At 41.1% G+C, this 19,141-nt stretch overlaps 1 protein-coding gene across 2 annotated transcripts in view; it reads left to right on the top strand.

Moving 5' to 3' along the window:
* LOC126418435 (vesicular glutamate transporter 1-like) overlaps window positions 1-19,141 on the top strand; it is a 135,730-nt gene that overhangs the window by 8,936 nt on the left and 107,653 nt on the right. For both annotated transcript variants that reach the window (XM_050085192.1, XM_050085193.1), the window contains exons 2-3: window positions 5,324-5,455; window positions 9,109-9,268. In XM_050085192.1, the coding sequence (XP_049941149.1) occupies window positions 5,343-5,455; window positions 9,109-9,268 (273 nt within the window). In that variant the 5' untranslated portion in view covers window positions 5,324-5,342. The remainder of the gene's footprint in view (window positions 1-5,323; window positions 5,456-9,108; window positions 9,269-19,141) is intronic.

Raw genomic sequence — 19,141 nt, 5'->3', positions numbered from 1 at the left:
AGTCGAAATCCTGGTGGAAAATGTAATTCAGTTTCTCCAATCCTGAGTGCTACTGAGTTGCTGGGGGGAATGCTCCTCTGTGGCCAGATGGTGCGACTTTGGGAGGTGGTGGGAGACTGGAAAGATAAGGCACAGGAGATTTGTTTTTGTACAAGGTTGAGAGGATAACAGTCTGTGAAGGCCTCAGTGAGACACTCAGTATATTTCGAGAGGGACCTCTCGCCAGTGCAGATGAGACAACCACGGGTGGCTAGACTGTATGGAAGGGACTTCTTGCTAAGGAATGGGTGACAGCTATTGAAGCGGAGGTCTGATATGGACAGGGGTACTAATGTAGCCATTTTTTAGGTCGAGGTCAACATCTAGGAGGGTAACTTGTTGGATTGACTAGGACCAGGTGAAGCAAATCAGGGAGAAGCTGTTGAGGTTCTGGAGGAATGTGGATAGGGTGTCCTCATCCTCAAACCAGATCGCAAAGATGTCATCAGTGAATCTGAACCAGGTGAGGGGGTTTAGGATTCTGGGTGTTTAGGAAGGACTCCTAGATGGGCCATGAATAGGTTGGCATAGGATGGTGCTATGGATGTGCACATAGCCATACCCCATATTTTTTTTGTAGGTAATGCCTCCAAAGGAGAAGTAATTGTGGGTTAGGATATAGCTGATCGTGGTGACAAGAAAGGAGGTTGCTGGTTTTGAATCCGTTGGGCATTGGGAAAGATAGTGTGCAGTAGCAGTAAGGCCATGGGCATTAGGAATGTTAGTATAAAGGGAGGTGGACCATGTGGTAAAAGAACAGGAACTGTGGAGAGTTGGTGGAGGAAATACTTGGTGTCTTTTATATGAGGGTAGGTTCTGGGTAACAGGCTGAAGGTGTTGGTCTATGAGAGCAGAGATTCTCTCGGGGGGGGGGGGGGGGGGGGGGCACAGTGACCGTCTACAATGGGGCATCCTGGGTGGTTGGACTTATGGATTTCAGTAAGCATGTGGAAGGTAAGAGTGCAGGGAGTGGTAGGGGTGATCAGAGAGGTGGACTCCAGTGAGAGATTCTGGGCTGGGACTAAGGATTTGAGGAGAGACTGGAAATCCTGCTGGATTTCTGGAATGGGCTCACTGTGGCAAGGTTTGTAGGTGAAAGTATCTGACAGCTGGAGGATTCCTCCTGCCAGGTAATGCTTGCAGTTCAAAACAACAGTGGTGGAGCCTTTGTCCACAGGTAAGATTATAAGCTCAGGAACAGTTTTTAGATGGTGCACTACAGTTCTTTCTGCAGATATAAGATTGGTTTGTATGTTGAGGGATTTGGGGAATTATGGTAAGGCAAGGTTCGAGGTTAAGCAATTGTGGAAATTTAACGGGGGGTGATTTAGGGGTAGTGGGGGTGGATCACGGTTTGATGAAGGAGTGAACTGAGTCAGGCAAGGTTCAACACTAGTCTTTGATTGAGTCTGATTGGAAGGGTTGGTGGCAAAAAAGTGTTTGCACTGTAGGGACTGAGAGAAGGTCTTTAACAAGTCCTTCATGACTGAATTTGGGGGTGTGGCATAATATTGTTACATTCCACCCTGAACTTTCCATTATATAAGAACAGAACTGGACCCAATACATTACCCTGAGAAACACCTATGACATGTATTTGATGTCTGAAAATTGTTTTACTAAAAATTTTATTTTTGAAAATGAAAATAGCAGTGAATCTGGCCTGTAGTTTTCAATGCTTTTGGCATTAACTGCCTTTAGCTAGGCCACCACTTATGCATGCTTTAGGTATTCTGGGAAAACACCTAAACTAAAAGATTCATTTTACAATGCTTGTTAATGTGGCTTGTATGCTATCTATGTATGTCTTCACAACAGAGACAGGAATCTCATCTATGTACACTGATCAGGCAGCACATTATGAACACTGACCTGCTATTGATATAAACCAATCCAGGTGATAGCAGCATCACCTGGGGAGGAATGACTACTAGTCACACACACACACACACACACACACACACACACACACACACACACACACACTCTCTGCATGTAGCATTAGGGAGCATGCTGTCCATTGTAGGATGGGGAAGGCACAGGTTCTATATGAGTTTAGCCGAGGGCACATTCTGAAGGCCCTGAGGCTCAGCACAAGCATTTCATAAACAGCACGACTTGTCGAGTGTTCAAGGAGTGCTGTGGTGAGTGTCTTCATCATGAGGTGAAACTACATTCAGATGTCATGGGATTGGGTGGCCACTCCTCGTTACAGATGTCTGACATTTTAGGGTGGCAGACTTGCAAAACAGGACAGGTGGCAAACTGTGGTGGGACTAACATCAGTCTTCAGTGCTGGGCAGAGTAAAAGTGTCTCGGAACACACAGTGCACCGAACGCTCATAATGATGGGCCTCCACAGGCAATGACCCGTGCATGTGCCAATGTTAACACCATGACATTGGCAACAATGACTGAAATGGGCATATGATCATCATTGCTGAGCATTGGCATAATGGTAGAATGTTTCATGGTCCGATGAGTCCTGATACTTCGTCATGCTGATGGGAGGGCGCGAATATGTCATCTCCCCGAGGAGGAATGACTTAACACCTGTACTTGGGGTCGGAGAAAGGCTGGCATCAGCTCCATTATTCTCTGGGGAACATTTATGTGGGCTTTCATGGGTCTAGTGGAGCTCGTGCAACATCGATGATGGCTAAGGAGTATTGTACACTGGTTGCAGTCCATGTACATCCCTTTATGATGGTCATGTTTCCTTGTGGCAGTGGGATTTTTCAACAAGATAATGTGCCATATCACAAGGTCAGGAGTTTCATGGAACGGATGGAGGAACAGTGGCAAGTTCCAATTGATGTGCTAGCCCCCCAACTTGCCAGATCTGAGCCCGATCGAACGTATTTGGGATGTGATTGAACGTGCTGTCACAGCTTATGGCTTACCCTCCCTGGAATTTAAATGCTGATAACCTTGCTGTTAAGCGTCCATAAGCTTTCTGCTCTGGGTTTAGGTGTGGTGTGTGTGTGTGTGTGTGGGGGGGGGATGTGCAAGTGCACATGCACATGTGCACTTGTGTGTACATGTGCGTGTGCCAACTACCTCCAGTGGCCTACTTGCGTCTCATTGCTTCAATTCCACAACATGTCACCACTGTTATCCATGCCAGTGGACATACTGAGTATTAGGTACGTGGTCATAATGTTCTGGCTGATCATTGTGTGTCATTGGCATTAGATTCGAAGTTACTAGTAGACACATTATTGACTTCAGAGTTTTCATCAGCAAACATTGTATAGTTGTATTCTTATTTTCCGTAGCCCTGCTGATGAATGTTTGTCATTAGCATATACATGTAGGAAACTACAAGAGTGTGAGAGTATATCCCTGAGGGTCTCTGTGGTGTATCATTCCTCATGCGGAGACAATTGCAACTTATGTGCGTAGGGAAAGTAGTTTTTTAGGGTTCAAACCACCTCCTCCTCCTAAATAACATCTCCATGTGTTTAAAAACTGCTGCAGCAGGCACTTGCAAGATGGATACTGACACATGAAAGGCTCTATTACTATGTCATAAGAAAAGGGAATAATTGGTAGAAGTAACAGAGGACATTTCAGACTTAACACTCCATTATCAAAGTACACAGTCAAATGCTGGTGTAGACATAAATGTGTGTGAGTGTGAGTGTGAGAGAGAGAGAGAGAGAGAGAGAGAGAGAGAGAGAGAGAGAGAGAGAGAGAGAATGGTGCTTGTGTGTATCTCTCTATCTTTCTTACCGACGAAGGCTATGGCCGAAAGTTATATGTGAGTGTCTTTAAATTGTGCCTGTCTACAAATTGATGTGTGTTCTTTACAGTAAGTAGCAATCCATCTTTTCCTACATAGTAGATGCATATATGTAAATGTCTGTGCACAGGATGTCCAAAAAAGTATTCTGTCTTTTGAGAGGTGAAAGTGTGGGCTCTAAAATTCATACCTTAAGAGTGTGAGCACTCATTCATCTCAAGCTCTGCAAAACATGTCTCTTCTACTGAACAAGTGCTCATAGCTCTTGAGGTACGCATTTTAGAGCCCATGTTTACTGTACGTTTTTTCCTTGGTTTTATGCATGTCACCAGCTCTCAAAATACTCCAGGCAAAGAGCTTGTGTAGAAGAAATTGTTTCATGGTAGGGAAGATAAACAGTGATCTTAGTTCTTAAGGTATGAACTTTAAAGGTCATATTTACTGGACACTTTTCTTGTTTTGTATCATGCTACCATTCTCAAAATACGGAATACTTTTTTAACACCCCATATTTGAATTGTTTTTTTGTTCTTAAATTATAATACCACAATGTGTCCATTATAGCTGCAAAAGTGATCTGCAAATGAATGCTGTTCCTACTACCACCACCATTATAAAGTCCTAATATGAGACACCCAGCAATCTCTACTAATTGCCAACTCACTTTTTAAGAAATTGCCTACTGTTTCTGTTATTCAATAGAAGATGGGCCTTCTCTGTGACTATTTTATGATCTACTCAATCAAATGACTTGGCAAGATCAGAAAAGATACCAGTCAGCAACTTCTCACTGTCCAGTTATTCCAAGACATTGTTTGTGACTGGGGGAATAGTTCATGTCCAGATATTCTTTTCGGAAAACCAATTTGTATTTTACTAATTGTGTTTGATATTGCAAGTTGTTTTAGAATCTTCTATTATTTATTTTCAAGAATCTTTTAAAATGTACTTAAGAGAGAAGTAAAGCAATTGTTTGTGATATTAGATTTGTTTCCATGAAAATAATAAATTATTGTTGATTGATTATATCATATCAATTATTGATTATATTGTTTCATTTCCAGTAATGTAAAAAGGCTTGATTATCACATATTTCATTCTCTATGGTAACACTCCTTTGTGCAGAAAAGTGTTGCATATATGAGCTAGTAACTAGTAAGCAGGCTTTCAGTAGCTTGCTGAAGATACTGTAAGCATCTGTAACTCTATTTATTTCTTTAATGGTTATTGGGCTATGCTTACCTGATTAATGGTGTTGGAAAGCTGTTTTTAACATGCTTATCGCTTCACCTAAGTAACTACCGCAACATATTTTACATGTGGTTATTAAAAAGTGTCTGTTAAATATTTTAAATTATTTCCTTGAAGATGTCAACTATTTTGTTAATGTCCAGAACAATATGTTTTATGCTCCATTGTGTTAACGAGTAGTGCAGTTTATGAAAGCCCTTTCTTTCCAGTAGATCATTTACATAAGTCAAGAAAGCTGTAAATCTTTTCTCATTTCTTCACTAAACAGTATATAATCTTTGATTTCAGATTATAAAATCTTGCCAACATGTGCCCCTCTGATATGGAGTCAGCTGCAGGACCATCAAATGAAAGTCCAACAGAACGGACAGCAATACGCTCTTTTATACAAGAGCAACATGACCAGCGGACTGAAGCCACGTGAGTTTAGAGTTCTAGAGCTAATTTTTATGTAGAACACAAAGGCCGCTACCATTACTTATGCTTAATATCTCAAATTGAAATGCTGAGTGGTTTCAAAACTGAGGAATGCTGTGACGTTTGTCAATCCAGACTGTAGTGCCAGGGTTCTCAAATAGGATTATAGACTAAACCTCCTTTCATTTCCATAATCAACTATTAAATAATACTGAATGCTAACTTCAAGATACGATCCATAGGTAGCATATTTAGACACCGACATCTCATTTCCCTGACACTTTATTACAACCATCCATATTAAAAATGATGTGTTTTGGAGAGATCTGTAATGTGGTATGTTAGGTTCACTGCATGCTTAATGTTTTCTTTAGGTTTTCAGTTCTAAACTAGAGAAATTAAATTTTTTATGTGCGTTCAATCAGTGGCATTTTTGAGTTTGCACGATGAAATGTGACATTCTATAACATTATAGGTCCTGTGCTGTGATTGGCTGACAGAAGCACACTGAGGGGGGCCCCATGTTCATTTAAGTGTTGGTGAAGCTAACATGCTGTGTTTGTTTTCGTACTTGCTGATTATGAAAATATGCAGTTTAAATGATTCACTGCATTACAGATATCTCCTAAATGCATCATGTTTAGCACAGTTTGCTGTGCATGATGCTGAGAAATGCAACATCGGTGACTAAACACGTTACCATACACGTACATTGATCCATTGAAATTCAGTATATAACCTTGCCAGGATTTACACCGTTTTTGATGCATTGCATTATGTGATCGCACAAAACTGGAGACGAATCAGACTGTTCATACACACAACACAGGGAATGGAAAACAACTGCTGTGCATTACACATAGACTTAAGATTTTTGAGAAAGGACCCAAATACTCTAGCATCAAGTTAATACAAGCAATGCCAAGGGAATTACAAGACCTCAAAACTGAGAAAACGTTCCCCACAACTCTAAAAAAGTTTCTAATACAAGGAGAATTTTATAGTGTAGCTGACTGCATTAGCAAACAGTAATCAAAAGTTCATCCTGTGATTGATAAATTGCACACATCATAAAAAGACCTAGCATCAGAAATCAGTGTTAAGGAAATTAACTATAATTAGGAACCACTGGTGTATAATATAAGCTAATTATATCTCACAGAATTATTATTTTTTTTGTATGTATCATAAGTTATTTTGTACCATGTAACAATATGAATATACTGCAGCATAAGTCATTGTGTATGATGTAATATTATACATATACTGTGAAAGCTCCTATGTATTTTAATGTGTAAGCTATTTTATATACTTCTATATTTTATATTATCTAGATTGTAAGCCTAATGACCTGTCCTATGTTACAAGTACACATCCGTACAAAAGGTAATTTACGGGACCAATAAAAATCACAATCACAATGATTAGTTTGGGTGTGGTTCCACCAAGCTCTTCACTTTCACCCTAAGCTCTTGTTTTAGATTTTTGACTAATAGATTCCACACTGAATTTATATTGTGCTTGTCAAAATATCCACGGGTGTGCTGCCGGTCTACAGTGTCCAACGGGCACAATATTTCGGCGATCATACATGTCGCCATCATCAGGTGAACTGACGGACTGAGCTCCTGTGAACGTGCCGGCACGGAGATCCGTACGCTATGGCTGCTCAGAGGGAACTGGGTTCGGTCGCGGCGGCGGCTGATTTAAATACCCTCCGCCCGCGGCGCGCTCCCTCCGCCGTCCGCGCCCCGCGCCACGGTCGCGCGGTGGAACAGATTGCGACGGCGTCTGAGATGACGTCGGAGTGATGGCTCTGTCCGCCGTGGTCGTCACAACTATACGTTTGCTCGATTTACTCTTGATTAACCCGATCGCTGGTTCCCAAGCCTTGCTAAGATTATAGCCACAGTCACGGTTTATGAGGTCGTCATTGGTGCGAATTTCGATGGCCTCTCTAACAACGCTGTCCCAATATCTCGACATCTGTACCAGAATCCTCGTGCGGTCATATTCCATGGCGTGATTTTCCGACAAACAATGTTCAGCGACCGCCGACTTGCTCGGATACATCAGACGAGTGTGCCTCTGGTGTTCACGGCATCGATCTTCGACGGTACGCATCGTCTGACCAATATACGACTTGCCACATTGACACGGAATCTGGTACACGCCGGCCTTCCTCAAACCGAGGTCATCTTTGGCACTCCCCACCAGTGCACGAGTTTTATTTGGAGGACAAAACACAGTTCCGACCCGGTGTTTCTTCAGAATGCGAGCGATTTTCCCCGAGAGTGTGCTGTTTAAAGCTCATGGTGTGCTACTGTTATTACTTGAACTTGTTATTAATGCACTTTATCCCACAAAGGCTGTAAGGAAGCAAGGAAATTTCTGCTACTAAAGGTAATGGGACATGTTTCAAGCACTTCTTTCCTCTAATCATTTGTGAAACTCTGGCTAGGTGGTGCCACGTATGTTACCTTATTCTGTTGCACTCTAGATATTTACAAAGGTACAGTGGATAGAACTGCCAATACCAGAAACAAAAAAACTATTTTCAGCACTATCAAACCATTAATATTAAATGCCGATTAATGATATGTCAAAGCATAGCAGAGGTATACAGAGAAAGGGATTTGATAGTGAAGATTCAGCCATTATGTTCATTGCTTTTCTTTGTATCTAGTGGAATGTAAAAATCATATTGAGGTTTGTAGGATAGTGTCAGACAGCATGCACTGAGCCTTTGAGAGGACTCTAGAGGATGTACTCCGCAGGAACCGCACCCACAAATCTCTGTTGCACTGAGGTGACCGGTATACTGAGGCAGAAACTTCATTTGATATCAACAATTCAAACAATGTTGACTGCCATTATCTGAACCTATGTGTGAAATATTCAAAATGTTTCTTGATACTTTAAGTTCTGTAATCCATTATTGAGAAACATATTTTAATATATATTTTGGGGCAGGTCTGCGTTAGAGCCGTTGACTTCAAGCTGCAGCTCTTTTTATATCAAGTGAGCCTGTGACCCATTCCTGCACTGTGCATGTTGTAAGTCTTTGTCTCATTTTCTTTTCAGTACATTCATTGCTACATACTTTCGTCTCTTTCATCCCTATCATCGTAATTGCTATTAATTCTTCATATATTTTTAACATTCATTCATTGTTTTGTATTATGATTCATATTTTCTCTTCATTTCAGATGCTATTGATTCTTCCTTTGCAATTATTTCTATGATATGCATGTTCATCAGAACAGGATTAAAAAGAGTAAAACACTACAAGTCGTTACATTTTTTATGAAATAAATTTGTTTCCTACAAATATTTCTAGGAAAATAAATTGTTCATTCTACATGAAGTGTGGATTGTTGCAGTGTTGGTTTTTTTCTCTTTTTTTCTCTTTTTTTTCCTCGTGGCTCTCTATCTAAATAGCTGTGAATATCTAAAATCACTGTGGGCAACAAAAGGCTCATTCCAAAATTGACTTTGTCTTAATATATTACTATCATATTTCAATAATTACTGTCATATATGGCTTTGCCTAACTGACTCTTTGTTTGTATGTCAAAGTATTGTGTCTTTTATATTTACTTGTGATGCTTTCACCATATTCTGTGAAACTAGAAATTTTTAAATTTTGTTAATAGGTGGCGCTGGACATATGGACTGCCTCGTAGGTACTTTGTTGCACTGATGGCTTTCCTTGGTTTCTGCAATGTTTATGCTCTAAGAGTCAACATGAGTGTAGCCATAGTGGCCATGTCTTCCAACAGAACATCTGTGGATCAGAATGGAACAATAACATATGTGAGTATTTGCAAAATTTGCACTACTTTATTTTTTATTTGCAAAATGTGCACTACTTTATTTTTTAATGATCTTTACATGCAGTTTTATTTTTTACCTATCAGTAGAAGAATGTGATGTAGTTAAAATAGTAGTTTTTAGAGTGTCTTTCCAGCACCTGATAAATGAGAGGACAGTTTGGATGTAACAAGGTTAATCAGAAATTAATTATGAGTGTCACCTATGACCTTTGATCTAAGGCATTCAGCAGAATGAAAAAGAATAAAAATCTACAATCTGAAATCAAAGTTTGACAGAAGGTAGTATAGTCTTTTGTCGTAGTCGGACTACCTAACACCTGCCATATTATCAAAGTTGTATCTGCGGTATGCATTGTTTGGGGATCTGCTCTCGGATTTGGCTGTCTACTATGGACCAACATTAACCATTGTCAGTCAGAATTCGGCCTCCTTTTTTTACATAGGATTACTTTTTTGCCCTTACTGATTGGTTGTGCTGTGTGATTTTAGGTTTTCTCAGAGTTATTGCTTAATGGTGTTCTTCTGGGTGTTTTGTTGACTTATTGTTTTCATTTTATCCACAATATAGATGTAGGTGCCATGAATAAAATTGAGAAGGAAGTGATGACTCTTCTCAGTGAGTCAGGCTTGTCATGTAACATCATTAAAGCTCTAAAAACACAAACAACAGTGCCACCTTGACTGTAAGGCCTTCCTAAAGTACCCAAGGATGAAATTCCTTTAAGACCCATAGGTAGTAATATTGGTGCACCTACATACAAAGCTGACAGAATCACTAATGTGCATTCCCAGCCAATATGTGGGGAAGAGTGAACATCACGTTCGTAACTTTGCTGAGTTTGTGCATTGCCTCAGTCAGTTGCAGCTCTGGGATATGGTATTATGGTCAGTTTTGAGGTCTCCATCAGTATAAGAGTTCATCTTTATCATTCCTCAGAACTTTGTTGGTATATTTTGACATCAACTTGGGTCATATACACCAGAAAAAATTTTTTGAACAAACCGATGGTATTATGATGGGTATTCCATTATTACCTGTCATAGCGAGCCTATACATGGAACACTGAGGTAAAGGTACTAGAATCTGCCATGTTGAAACCATTGCTTGGCACCACCACAACCTGTTTATGTCCCATAGATGGGGTTTTTGAGACCACCTCCTGGTTTTTATTGAACAGTTCCTGTCCCATCAGTCATTCAGAGTTTGGGTTGGCACCATTGTCAGCTCTCCGCAGACACAGGAGAATGACATTCCACAGGGGTCCATGTCAAGTGTCATGTTTTTTCTCATCAATTGTAATGGGCTTGGGGTCTGTGGAGCAACAGCTCCAGGGTGCCTTTTGGTGCACTTCTGTGTGAACACTCTTGCACAATTTCTGTTACTTTACTACTGTCCATACTGACTCGGAGCTCTACCTGAATGCCCAATGCCCAACTGTGGTTCCTCCAATCCCGTTTCATGGGTCTTCTTTTTGACAACAAGCTTACTTGGTTGCCCCACACATTCCTTCTGAAGGTCGGCCGTTTTTGTAAACTCGGTGTCCTTTGCTTCCTTGCCCACACCTCCTGTGGCACAGATCGTTCAACTCTCCACCTTTATTGGGCATTAGTTCTGTCTCGCCTGGACTACGTTTGTGAAGTTTATGGATCAGCAACTCCTCTTGGACCTGGATCACCATTGTGGTACCCATTCAGTTTCTGGTGCCTTTCTCACTAGCCCTGTCAACAGTCATCTGGTTGACACTGGGATCCCCTCCGCTTTCGGTTCAGCGATCCCAGCTTCTTGTTTCCTGTTCCATCACTACCTGCTCTTTACCTGGTCATCCTTCTTATTCTATTCTTTTTGTGGCTTTGGGAGATCGCCCACCTGCTGCCCGCCCTCAGGTCAGTTTACCAGTGAGCTCTGCCTTGCTTCCCTCCTGTTGTTTTCTATACCAATGGCTTTAAATCCATCGATCCTGTGGGATATGTCGTAACGTCTTCTGTTGGTGTGGAACACCTTCTCCTAGCTGCCATATGTGGGTGTTTACCATGGACCTGATGGCTGTCTATCAGATCATCTGCTTTTTTAAATAGTCCTCCCTCACCTGAGTTTTGTTATGTATAGAATCAATGAGTGGCCTTCAGGCTATCATTTGATGTTTTCCCCTGCCACCCTTTGGTTTCCGCCATCCACGATCTTCTCACTAATGTTGGCTGTGCTGCATGTTCAGTTGGTTTCCTTTGTGTTCCCGGCCATGTGGGTATCCCACCGACCACCTGGCGGGAGGGGGGGGATGGAGATGGAGGAGGGGGCAGCCACCCTACCCCCTGTTCTCTGTGACCCCTCCAGGGATGGATTTGCGACTTTATGTCAAACCCCTTTTTGCTCATTTGTGAGCCGACTACTCCTGTCCAATAAATTTCTTGCAATCAAGGAGACTCCCACCATTTGGCATTTATCCTTTCACCTCTCCCATTGGAAATCTACCATCCTCTGCCATCTTTGCATCGGACATATTAGGCTGACCCATGGGTTTGTACTGTGCAATGAGTCGCCCCTCTTTGTAGCTGCACAGCCTCATTATCATGATCCATATTTTGCTGGACTGCCCTCACCATTTGGTCCTTTGCACAAAATGCACCCTCCCACTTTCCTTGTCCTGATATTTGCAGGTGACCTTTGCATGGTTACATCGGTCCTCAGTTTTCTTTATGAAGGTGGTTTGACCTAAGTTTAAGTAACTGAACTTCCCTGTGGAACTGGAGTCCGTAAGTTAGCACTGGCATTGGTTATAGATATCTTGGCCTTGCCTCCACACTGGCCATGTTTTTCTCACCTTTTTCCTATGTTTTGTCTAGTCTTTCATGCCATATTCTCTCTCTGTTTCTTGTGTCTTCTTCCACAGATGTTTTACCTGCTGTCATGATCATGGTAAGGTGTAGGGATCGGGAAGGCTCATTGGCAGTGCTGGTCCCCCAACATGCATAGTATCTCTAGGGCACCCCTCTCGTGCTCTTTACAATTCCTACTGTCCTGACATTCCTTTTACCTCTTTGTCTGCGCATTTCACCTTCTCCTTCCTCTTGACTAGACTTTGCTGTTCTAGTTCCTTTCTTGGTTTCTTCAGTCTTAATCACAGAACAGATGAGCTTGCTGTTTGGTCCCCTTCCCCAATCGACCAACCAACCATCTTCAAAATTCTGTGATATTATCTTCCAACAATATAATGCAAGATTGCATATATTCATACTGTCCCAACCCATTTCAATACAGAAGAGTGTTTATTGCCCTAGGTAACAAGCTCCCCAGATCGCTTTTCCATTGAAATCGCCACCACCCACCAGCCACCAAGATTAATGAATTCTTGCATAAATTTGAAGCAGTGTTGAATGATGGGCCTATACCTATCACCAAAGCTTAGTTTGAGTTGCCTGGCCATGATAAAGCCATTGTTGCTGCCAGAGGTGGCAGTTGTGTGTACTAAACTTCTCACCACATACATCCCAAAATAACATAGGAATTTAATAATGTATTCTTCTGAAGCATTATCCTTTCCATTGTGCCAAGGTGCTACAACAATTGGCGTCAAATTATTTCAAAATAAAAAAAAGTCTTGGTTGTGAAGTTATTTAATATCAACAATGCGCTTCGCCCTTTTGGGGCATTACCAGATTGCTGGCCAGCTGTGTATTTAGTATGCTTGCATTTGAAAATTCATCAACATAGTAGAAATGATAGTTCAACAGAAAGTGTCATTTCATTTGAAAAATGGAATCCTGGTTTCCAAAGTAGTTATGTTCTGTAAAAACTTGGCCAACACTCTGTGTGTAGCATAATAATACTGTCTTTCAATCAGCAGCAGTTTTTTTAATAACAGAAGGAAGAAATAGTACTGTTTAATGTACCATCTGTGATCAGTGTCATTATAGATGGAACGCATGCTTGGGTTTGGGAAGGACGGGGAAGAAAATCAGCCATGCCTTTTCAATGGGACCAACCCAGCATGCATCTTAGGTGATTTAGGGAAAGGACCACCATCATCCTTTCAGATATGAGTCCTGTGTCTTACCACTGCACCACTGCCACTTTGCTTCTCCTCCTGCCCACTGCCCCTGCTATTTGCAAAAAGGAAAATATATATTGTGAAACAATGCCAAATTATTCTCCACTGCCTACACAGCTTGCTGTCAGAGGTTCTTGGACTTGGTCTAAAAGTGATTCTAATCACTCTCTTCTCAGAAATGAAGCTTTATTTGAAAACAAATTAGTTCTAGCAAAGATTAATTCAATACCACAGAGCAAAGGGCCCATAAGCAATAGAAACTGCCTTTGTGTCCTGGTCACCTTAAAGCAAAGGCAGCTGAATCCAATCACCTCAGAGTGTGAAAGGTGTGATGTTCCCAGATTAGTTTGTAGCCTGTGCAGAATCAGGAACTTAAGACTATGTATTCTTTGTAACCTTTGATTAAAAAGTCATTGCAAATTTATCTAAATCTTTATGACTGTAGGAGTTCTGAAGGAAAGTGGTCTTTATTAGATTGGCTCAAAGGGAAATGATTGTAAACTTGTTAAGAACCATTGGAAGGAAGTCATATATGTTTTTAATGACAAATTTTCAATTACTGGAGTGGTGAGGAACATTTACAGAACATGCTGAATGGCATGAACTCACCAATGAGCACATAATGTAAATTGAGAGTAAACCAAAGAGACAAAAGTATTAAGGAGCAATAGAAATGAGATTAGTGATAAACTTAACACAAAAATTGGTGACCACATCATAGAGGAAGAAAATGACATATGCTGTATAGGGATTAAAACTATTCATAAAGGGTTTAGTGAGAAGGATAAAAGTAATACACTAGCACAAGAAAAGAGGCATTTCACACTAAATGAAGATTGTTATCATCAAACATAGGTTGTAGTTTTGGAAAGAAATTTCTAAAAACATGTGTCTGCAGTGCAACATGGGTGTATGGAAGTCAATCATGGATTGTGGGAAAACGGGAAAAGAAGTACATTGAAGATTTGAGATGAGGGGTTACAGGAGGAGGCTGAAAATAAAGTGTTTGAGAAGAAAAGAACTGAGGAGGTTTCCTGCAAATTCAACAAGGAAAGGAATATGTGAAAACCACTAACTAGATTGAGAAACAGGATAATACGATATGTGTTAAGGCCAGAGGCATGCACAGCCTGTACTAGACTCCCCCACCCCCCACCATGTGCTGGCTCACTTGGCATGACTGGTCTCAGCCCAGCCCAGGTCACCTGGTCCCTCTCAGCCTGAACTGGCCTGCTGGGTTCTGCTTTACTGGGCCGGCACAACGGACTTTTGGGGTGACAACAGCTCATGTATCACAGCGCAGGCTGAACCCACTGAATGACTTGTTAACCTATAAAAGCCAATGTCACCTATCATCTCCAGATGGGCTGATCAGTAATGTGTGCATTGCCTCAAAATATTGCTGACTTATACCAAATTAAGAAGAAATCCAAGTTATTGATGAACAGCGTACCAGCTTTGCACACACAGTGAAAAGAAGTAAGTACTTAGAGTTGGTAAGCCAGAATGCACGGTCCTGGAGTGAAAGCCACTGAACTTTTAGAACAACAATTTATTAACAAATGAAGTTACAAACAATTTGTCACTGAGCAATAGGTATTTTAAAATCTTTCCCCAATGTGAAATTTACGGGGCGACCCCACAGCAGCAATTACTTTGTTAAAATTAATGTATACTGAACAATAAATAAACTTAGGGACACTAGCCCACCAATTTTATTATTATTTATTTTTTCTTAAAGACTAGCTGAGAATTATGGGGACTACCCCACAGCAGCAATTACTCTTTGTTAAACAACATATGCAGAATATTAAACACTTTAAAATATGAAAATATTAAGACTTTCATCAAGATGCAATTTACAGGCTCTAGCCAACAGTATTCTTAAAAAGAAGATATTGAACTTCCAACAATCTTAAAGGCTACAGTTCGCTGGAACAGTTACCTTCAGAGAATGAACTGATGTATACACCCGTGCAAACTGTCAGACCATTAATGGTGTATGACATACTTTGACAAGAATGCTATAGCTGCGGCAGTTACTACTAAAGTAGTAACTGTTTTATACAGTGCTTATCATATGAGTTAACCACTGCTAAGAGATAGCAGCACACATTCTCTAACTAGAGACACACATTCAAATGCATTTAAGGGTGCTAACACCCGGTGACGACTATTGCCAAATAGAAACAGTTTGTGCTAGCTGTTCCAATGAAATATCCCACCATTAACATACAGTGACATTCACACTTTAACTTTAAACAGATGTTTAAAAGGATTGACGTCTGCTAACACAATGTGGGACAGTGTCTCAGAACAGACAGTTTTATACTGGCTATTCAAATGATATTTTCGGCCACTAACACACTGTGACATCCATTATTTAACTTGCAAGAAATGTTCAAAAATATTTATGTATGTTAACACACTGTGGCAGTTACTCTCAACACAGATACAGGCTTGTACTGCCTATTCAAATGAAATTATCAATGACTAGCATACTGTGACATCTATTCCTTAATTTACAAGAAATGACACACTGTGTCAGCTACCCTCAGACTGATACAGTTTTGTACTGGCTGTTCAAATAAAATTTTTGGACACCAAAGACAGTTACTAAACCAAAATCAAGGAGACAAACCAATAAAACCCTTCAAACCTAGTAACCAGTTTTCAACTAGACAGTGAAAGGTATGTAACTTGGTACATCACCTGCTGTCCTCGGCTTGCAGCAGGTTGTGCCAGGGTCCTACTGCATCAGCTGGATTGTACTTCCTCGACTGTGATGGCCACTGGCACTTCCTCTCTGTCACTTTGCACACCAGACTCCAATCAACAGCATGTTGTACTTCAAATTGGCAGTTCCATCAGCTCATTGCTAGCACATGCGACTGCTCCCACTGCCCGTTGCCAACCAACTAATGCTCATGCCACTCATAGATGTTATCACAACTCATTTCCTAGCTGGCACACATTGATAAAAGCAATGTATTGACAGACATACATCAATCTTCCCCTCCTAATGTCAAACCCTGGGACGTGGGTGAGGAAATAGCAGGGAGTACTGGAGGATCAAAAACACACTTTTGATCGACTCCTTGACCAGCCCTCTTCACCTGGCTCAGATGAACGTATTTATGGTTCTGGGAATGGACATGCTCTGCCAAAAAACTTACAGATGTCAAGATTTTGATAATCTGATCAGGACTTGCGTACCGTGGCAGTATTTTATCTGTAATCCCATACACCCCTTTGCTCTGTCCCAAGACATTCCTCACGAACACTCGGTCTCCTGTAATCCTTGATTATAGATCTGAGCCTGCCACCTTTGAGCACGTGTTGTTACACCATGCAGCTTCCCACCTGGTTGTCAAGTTATCAGGATTCACCTGTCTGGTAGAACATCACTCTATGACCACAAATTACTTAAAGGCAAATTTACTTTGTAGGCAAACATCAGTTGCACTGGGGTGCTCTTTTGAGCTTTGTGGCAAGCTGTGTCAAAAGCCAGACTCAGCCACTCTAAGGAAGTATCCCATTTTCTCTGGCCTGTCAGTTTACCAGACTTGTCGCCAACTGAAAATGTGTGGGATATGGTGAAACGACGGGTGCAGCACTGTGACCCAGTGCCAACCACCATAGATGAACTTTGGAACCAGGTGAGTGCAGCAAGGATGGGTATGCCACAGGATGCCATTTGCGCCGTGTACGCATCGATGCCCTCACACATGCAACTAGTTATCAGGGTTCATGGCGGATCCAGTGCCTACTAGGCAACGGGACACATGCTGAACTGAGGTGACTGAAATGCTAATCATTTCTACAAAACATACTAATGTACATGTCCTGTGAAAATGAATGTCCTGTCTCTAGTCGTTCAAGGTGTTCTGTATTTTCTGAACATGCGTGTACTTCTGTTATTGATGTTATCTGTTGCTGTTGGGAGCTCTGTAACTGTGTCAGTGGAAGTGAGATTGTTCCCTGTACTCAGTCAGCAACCTCTGCCAGTATATCTAAGTTCAGTTCTGTGTAATTTTATGATGGTTTGCACTAGTACTGACAATTGCTCCTCTCGAAGCAATTTATTTATTTATTAAGCAGCTTATTATGTACATCTATGGAGAATGCCCAATGTTTAGCAAAAGTGACAAAAAGCAGATTTCAGATTACTTGATGGCTCAACACAAAAGTTTTGTCTCAAGTATAGATAGTGTTGAGGATCAGTGGACAAAGTTCAAAACCGTCGTGCAATATGCATTAGGTGAGTATGTGCCAAGCAACATCGTAAGAAATGGAAAAGAGCCACCTTGGTACAACAACAGAGTTAGAAAACTGCTGCGGAAGCAAAGGGAACTTCACAGCAAACATAAACATAGCCAAAGCCTTGCAGACAAACAAAAATTACGCGAAGCAAAATATAGTGTGAGGAGGGCTATGCGAGAGGCGTTCAAAGAATTTGAAAGTAAAGTTCTATGTACTGACTTGGCAGAAAATCCAAAGAAATTTTGGTCTTATGTCAAAGCGTTAGGTGGATCAAAACAAAATGTCCAGACACTGTGACCAAAATGGTACTGTAACAGTGGATGACAGACTAAAGGCCGAAATACTAAATATCTTTTTCCAAAGCTGTTTCACAGAGGAAGACTGCACTGTATTTCCTTCTCTAGATTGTCGCATAGATGACAAAATGGTAGATATCAAAATAGATGACAGAGGGATAGAAAAACAATTAAAATCCCTCAAAAGAGGAAGGCCGCTGGACCTGATGAGATACCAGTTCGATTTTACACAGAGTATGTGAAGGAACTTGGCCCCCCTTCTTGCAACGGTGTACCATAGGTCTCTAGAAGAGCATAGCGTTCCAAAGGATTGGAAAAGGGCACAGGTAATCCCCGTTTTCAAGAAGGAGCGTCGAACAGATGTGCAGAACTATAGACCTATATCTCTAATGTCAATCAGTTGTAGAATTTTGGAACACGTATTATGTTCAAGTATAATGACTTTTCTGGAGACTAGAAATCTACTCTGTAGGAATCAGAATGGGTTTTGAAAAAGACGGCCGTGTGAAACCCAGCTCGCACTATTCGTCCACGAGACTCAGAGGGCCATAGACACGGATTCCCAGGTAGATGCCGTGTTTCTTGACTTCCGCAAGGCGTTCGATATAGTTTCCCAGAGTCGTTTAATGAACAAAGAAAGAGCATATGGACTATCAGACCAGTTGTGTGTTTGGATTGAAGAGTTCCTAGATAACAGAACACATCATGTCGTTCTCAATGGAGAGAAGTCTTCCGAAGTAAGAGTGATTTCAGGTGTGCCACAGGGGTGTGTCATAGGACCGTTGCTATTCACAATATATATAAATGACCTTGTGGATAACATCGGAAGTTCACTGAGGCTTTTTGCGGATGATGCTGTGGTATATCGAGAGGTTTTAACAATGGAAAATTGTACTGAAATGCAGGAGGATCTGCAACGAATTGATGCATGGTGCAGGGAATGGCAATTGAATCTCTGTGTAGACAAGTGTAATGTGCTGCGAATACATAGAAAGAAAGATCCTTTATCATTTAGCTACAATATAGCAGGTCAGCAACTGGAAGCAGTTAATTTCATAAATTATCTGGGAGTAGGCATTAGGAGTGATTTAAAATGGAATGATCATATAAAGCTAATTGTCGGTAAAGCAGATGCCAGACTGAGATTCATTGGCAGAATCCTAAGGAAATGCAGTCTGAAAACAAAGGAAGTAGGTTACAGTACACTTGTTCGCCCACTGCTTGAATATTTCTCACCAGTGTGGGATC

This window comes from Schistocerca serialis, chromosome 9 (assembly GCF_023864345.2).
Source record: "Schistocerca serialis cubense isolate TAMUIC-IGC-003099 chromosome 9, iqSchSeri2.2, whole genome shotgun sequence".
In the NCBI taxonomy this organism is placed as follows: domain Eukaryota; kingdom Metazoa; phylum Arthropoda; class Insecta; order Orthoptera; family Acrididae; genus Schistocerca; species Schistocerca serialis.
This window is presented reverse-complemented; position numbering and strand designations above follow the sequence as displayed.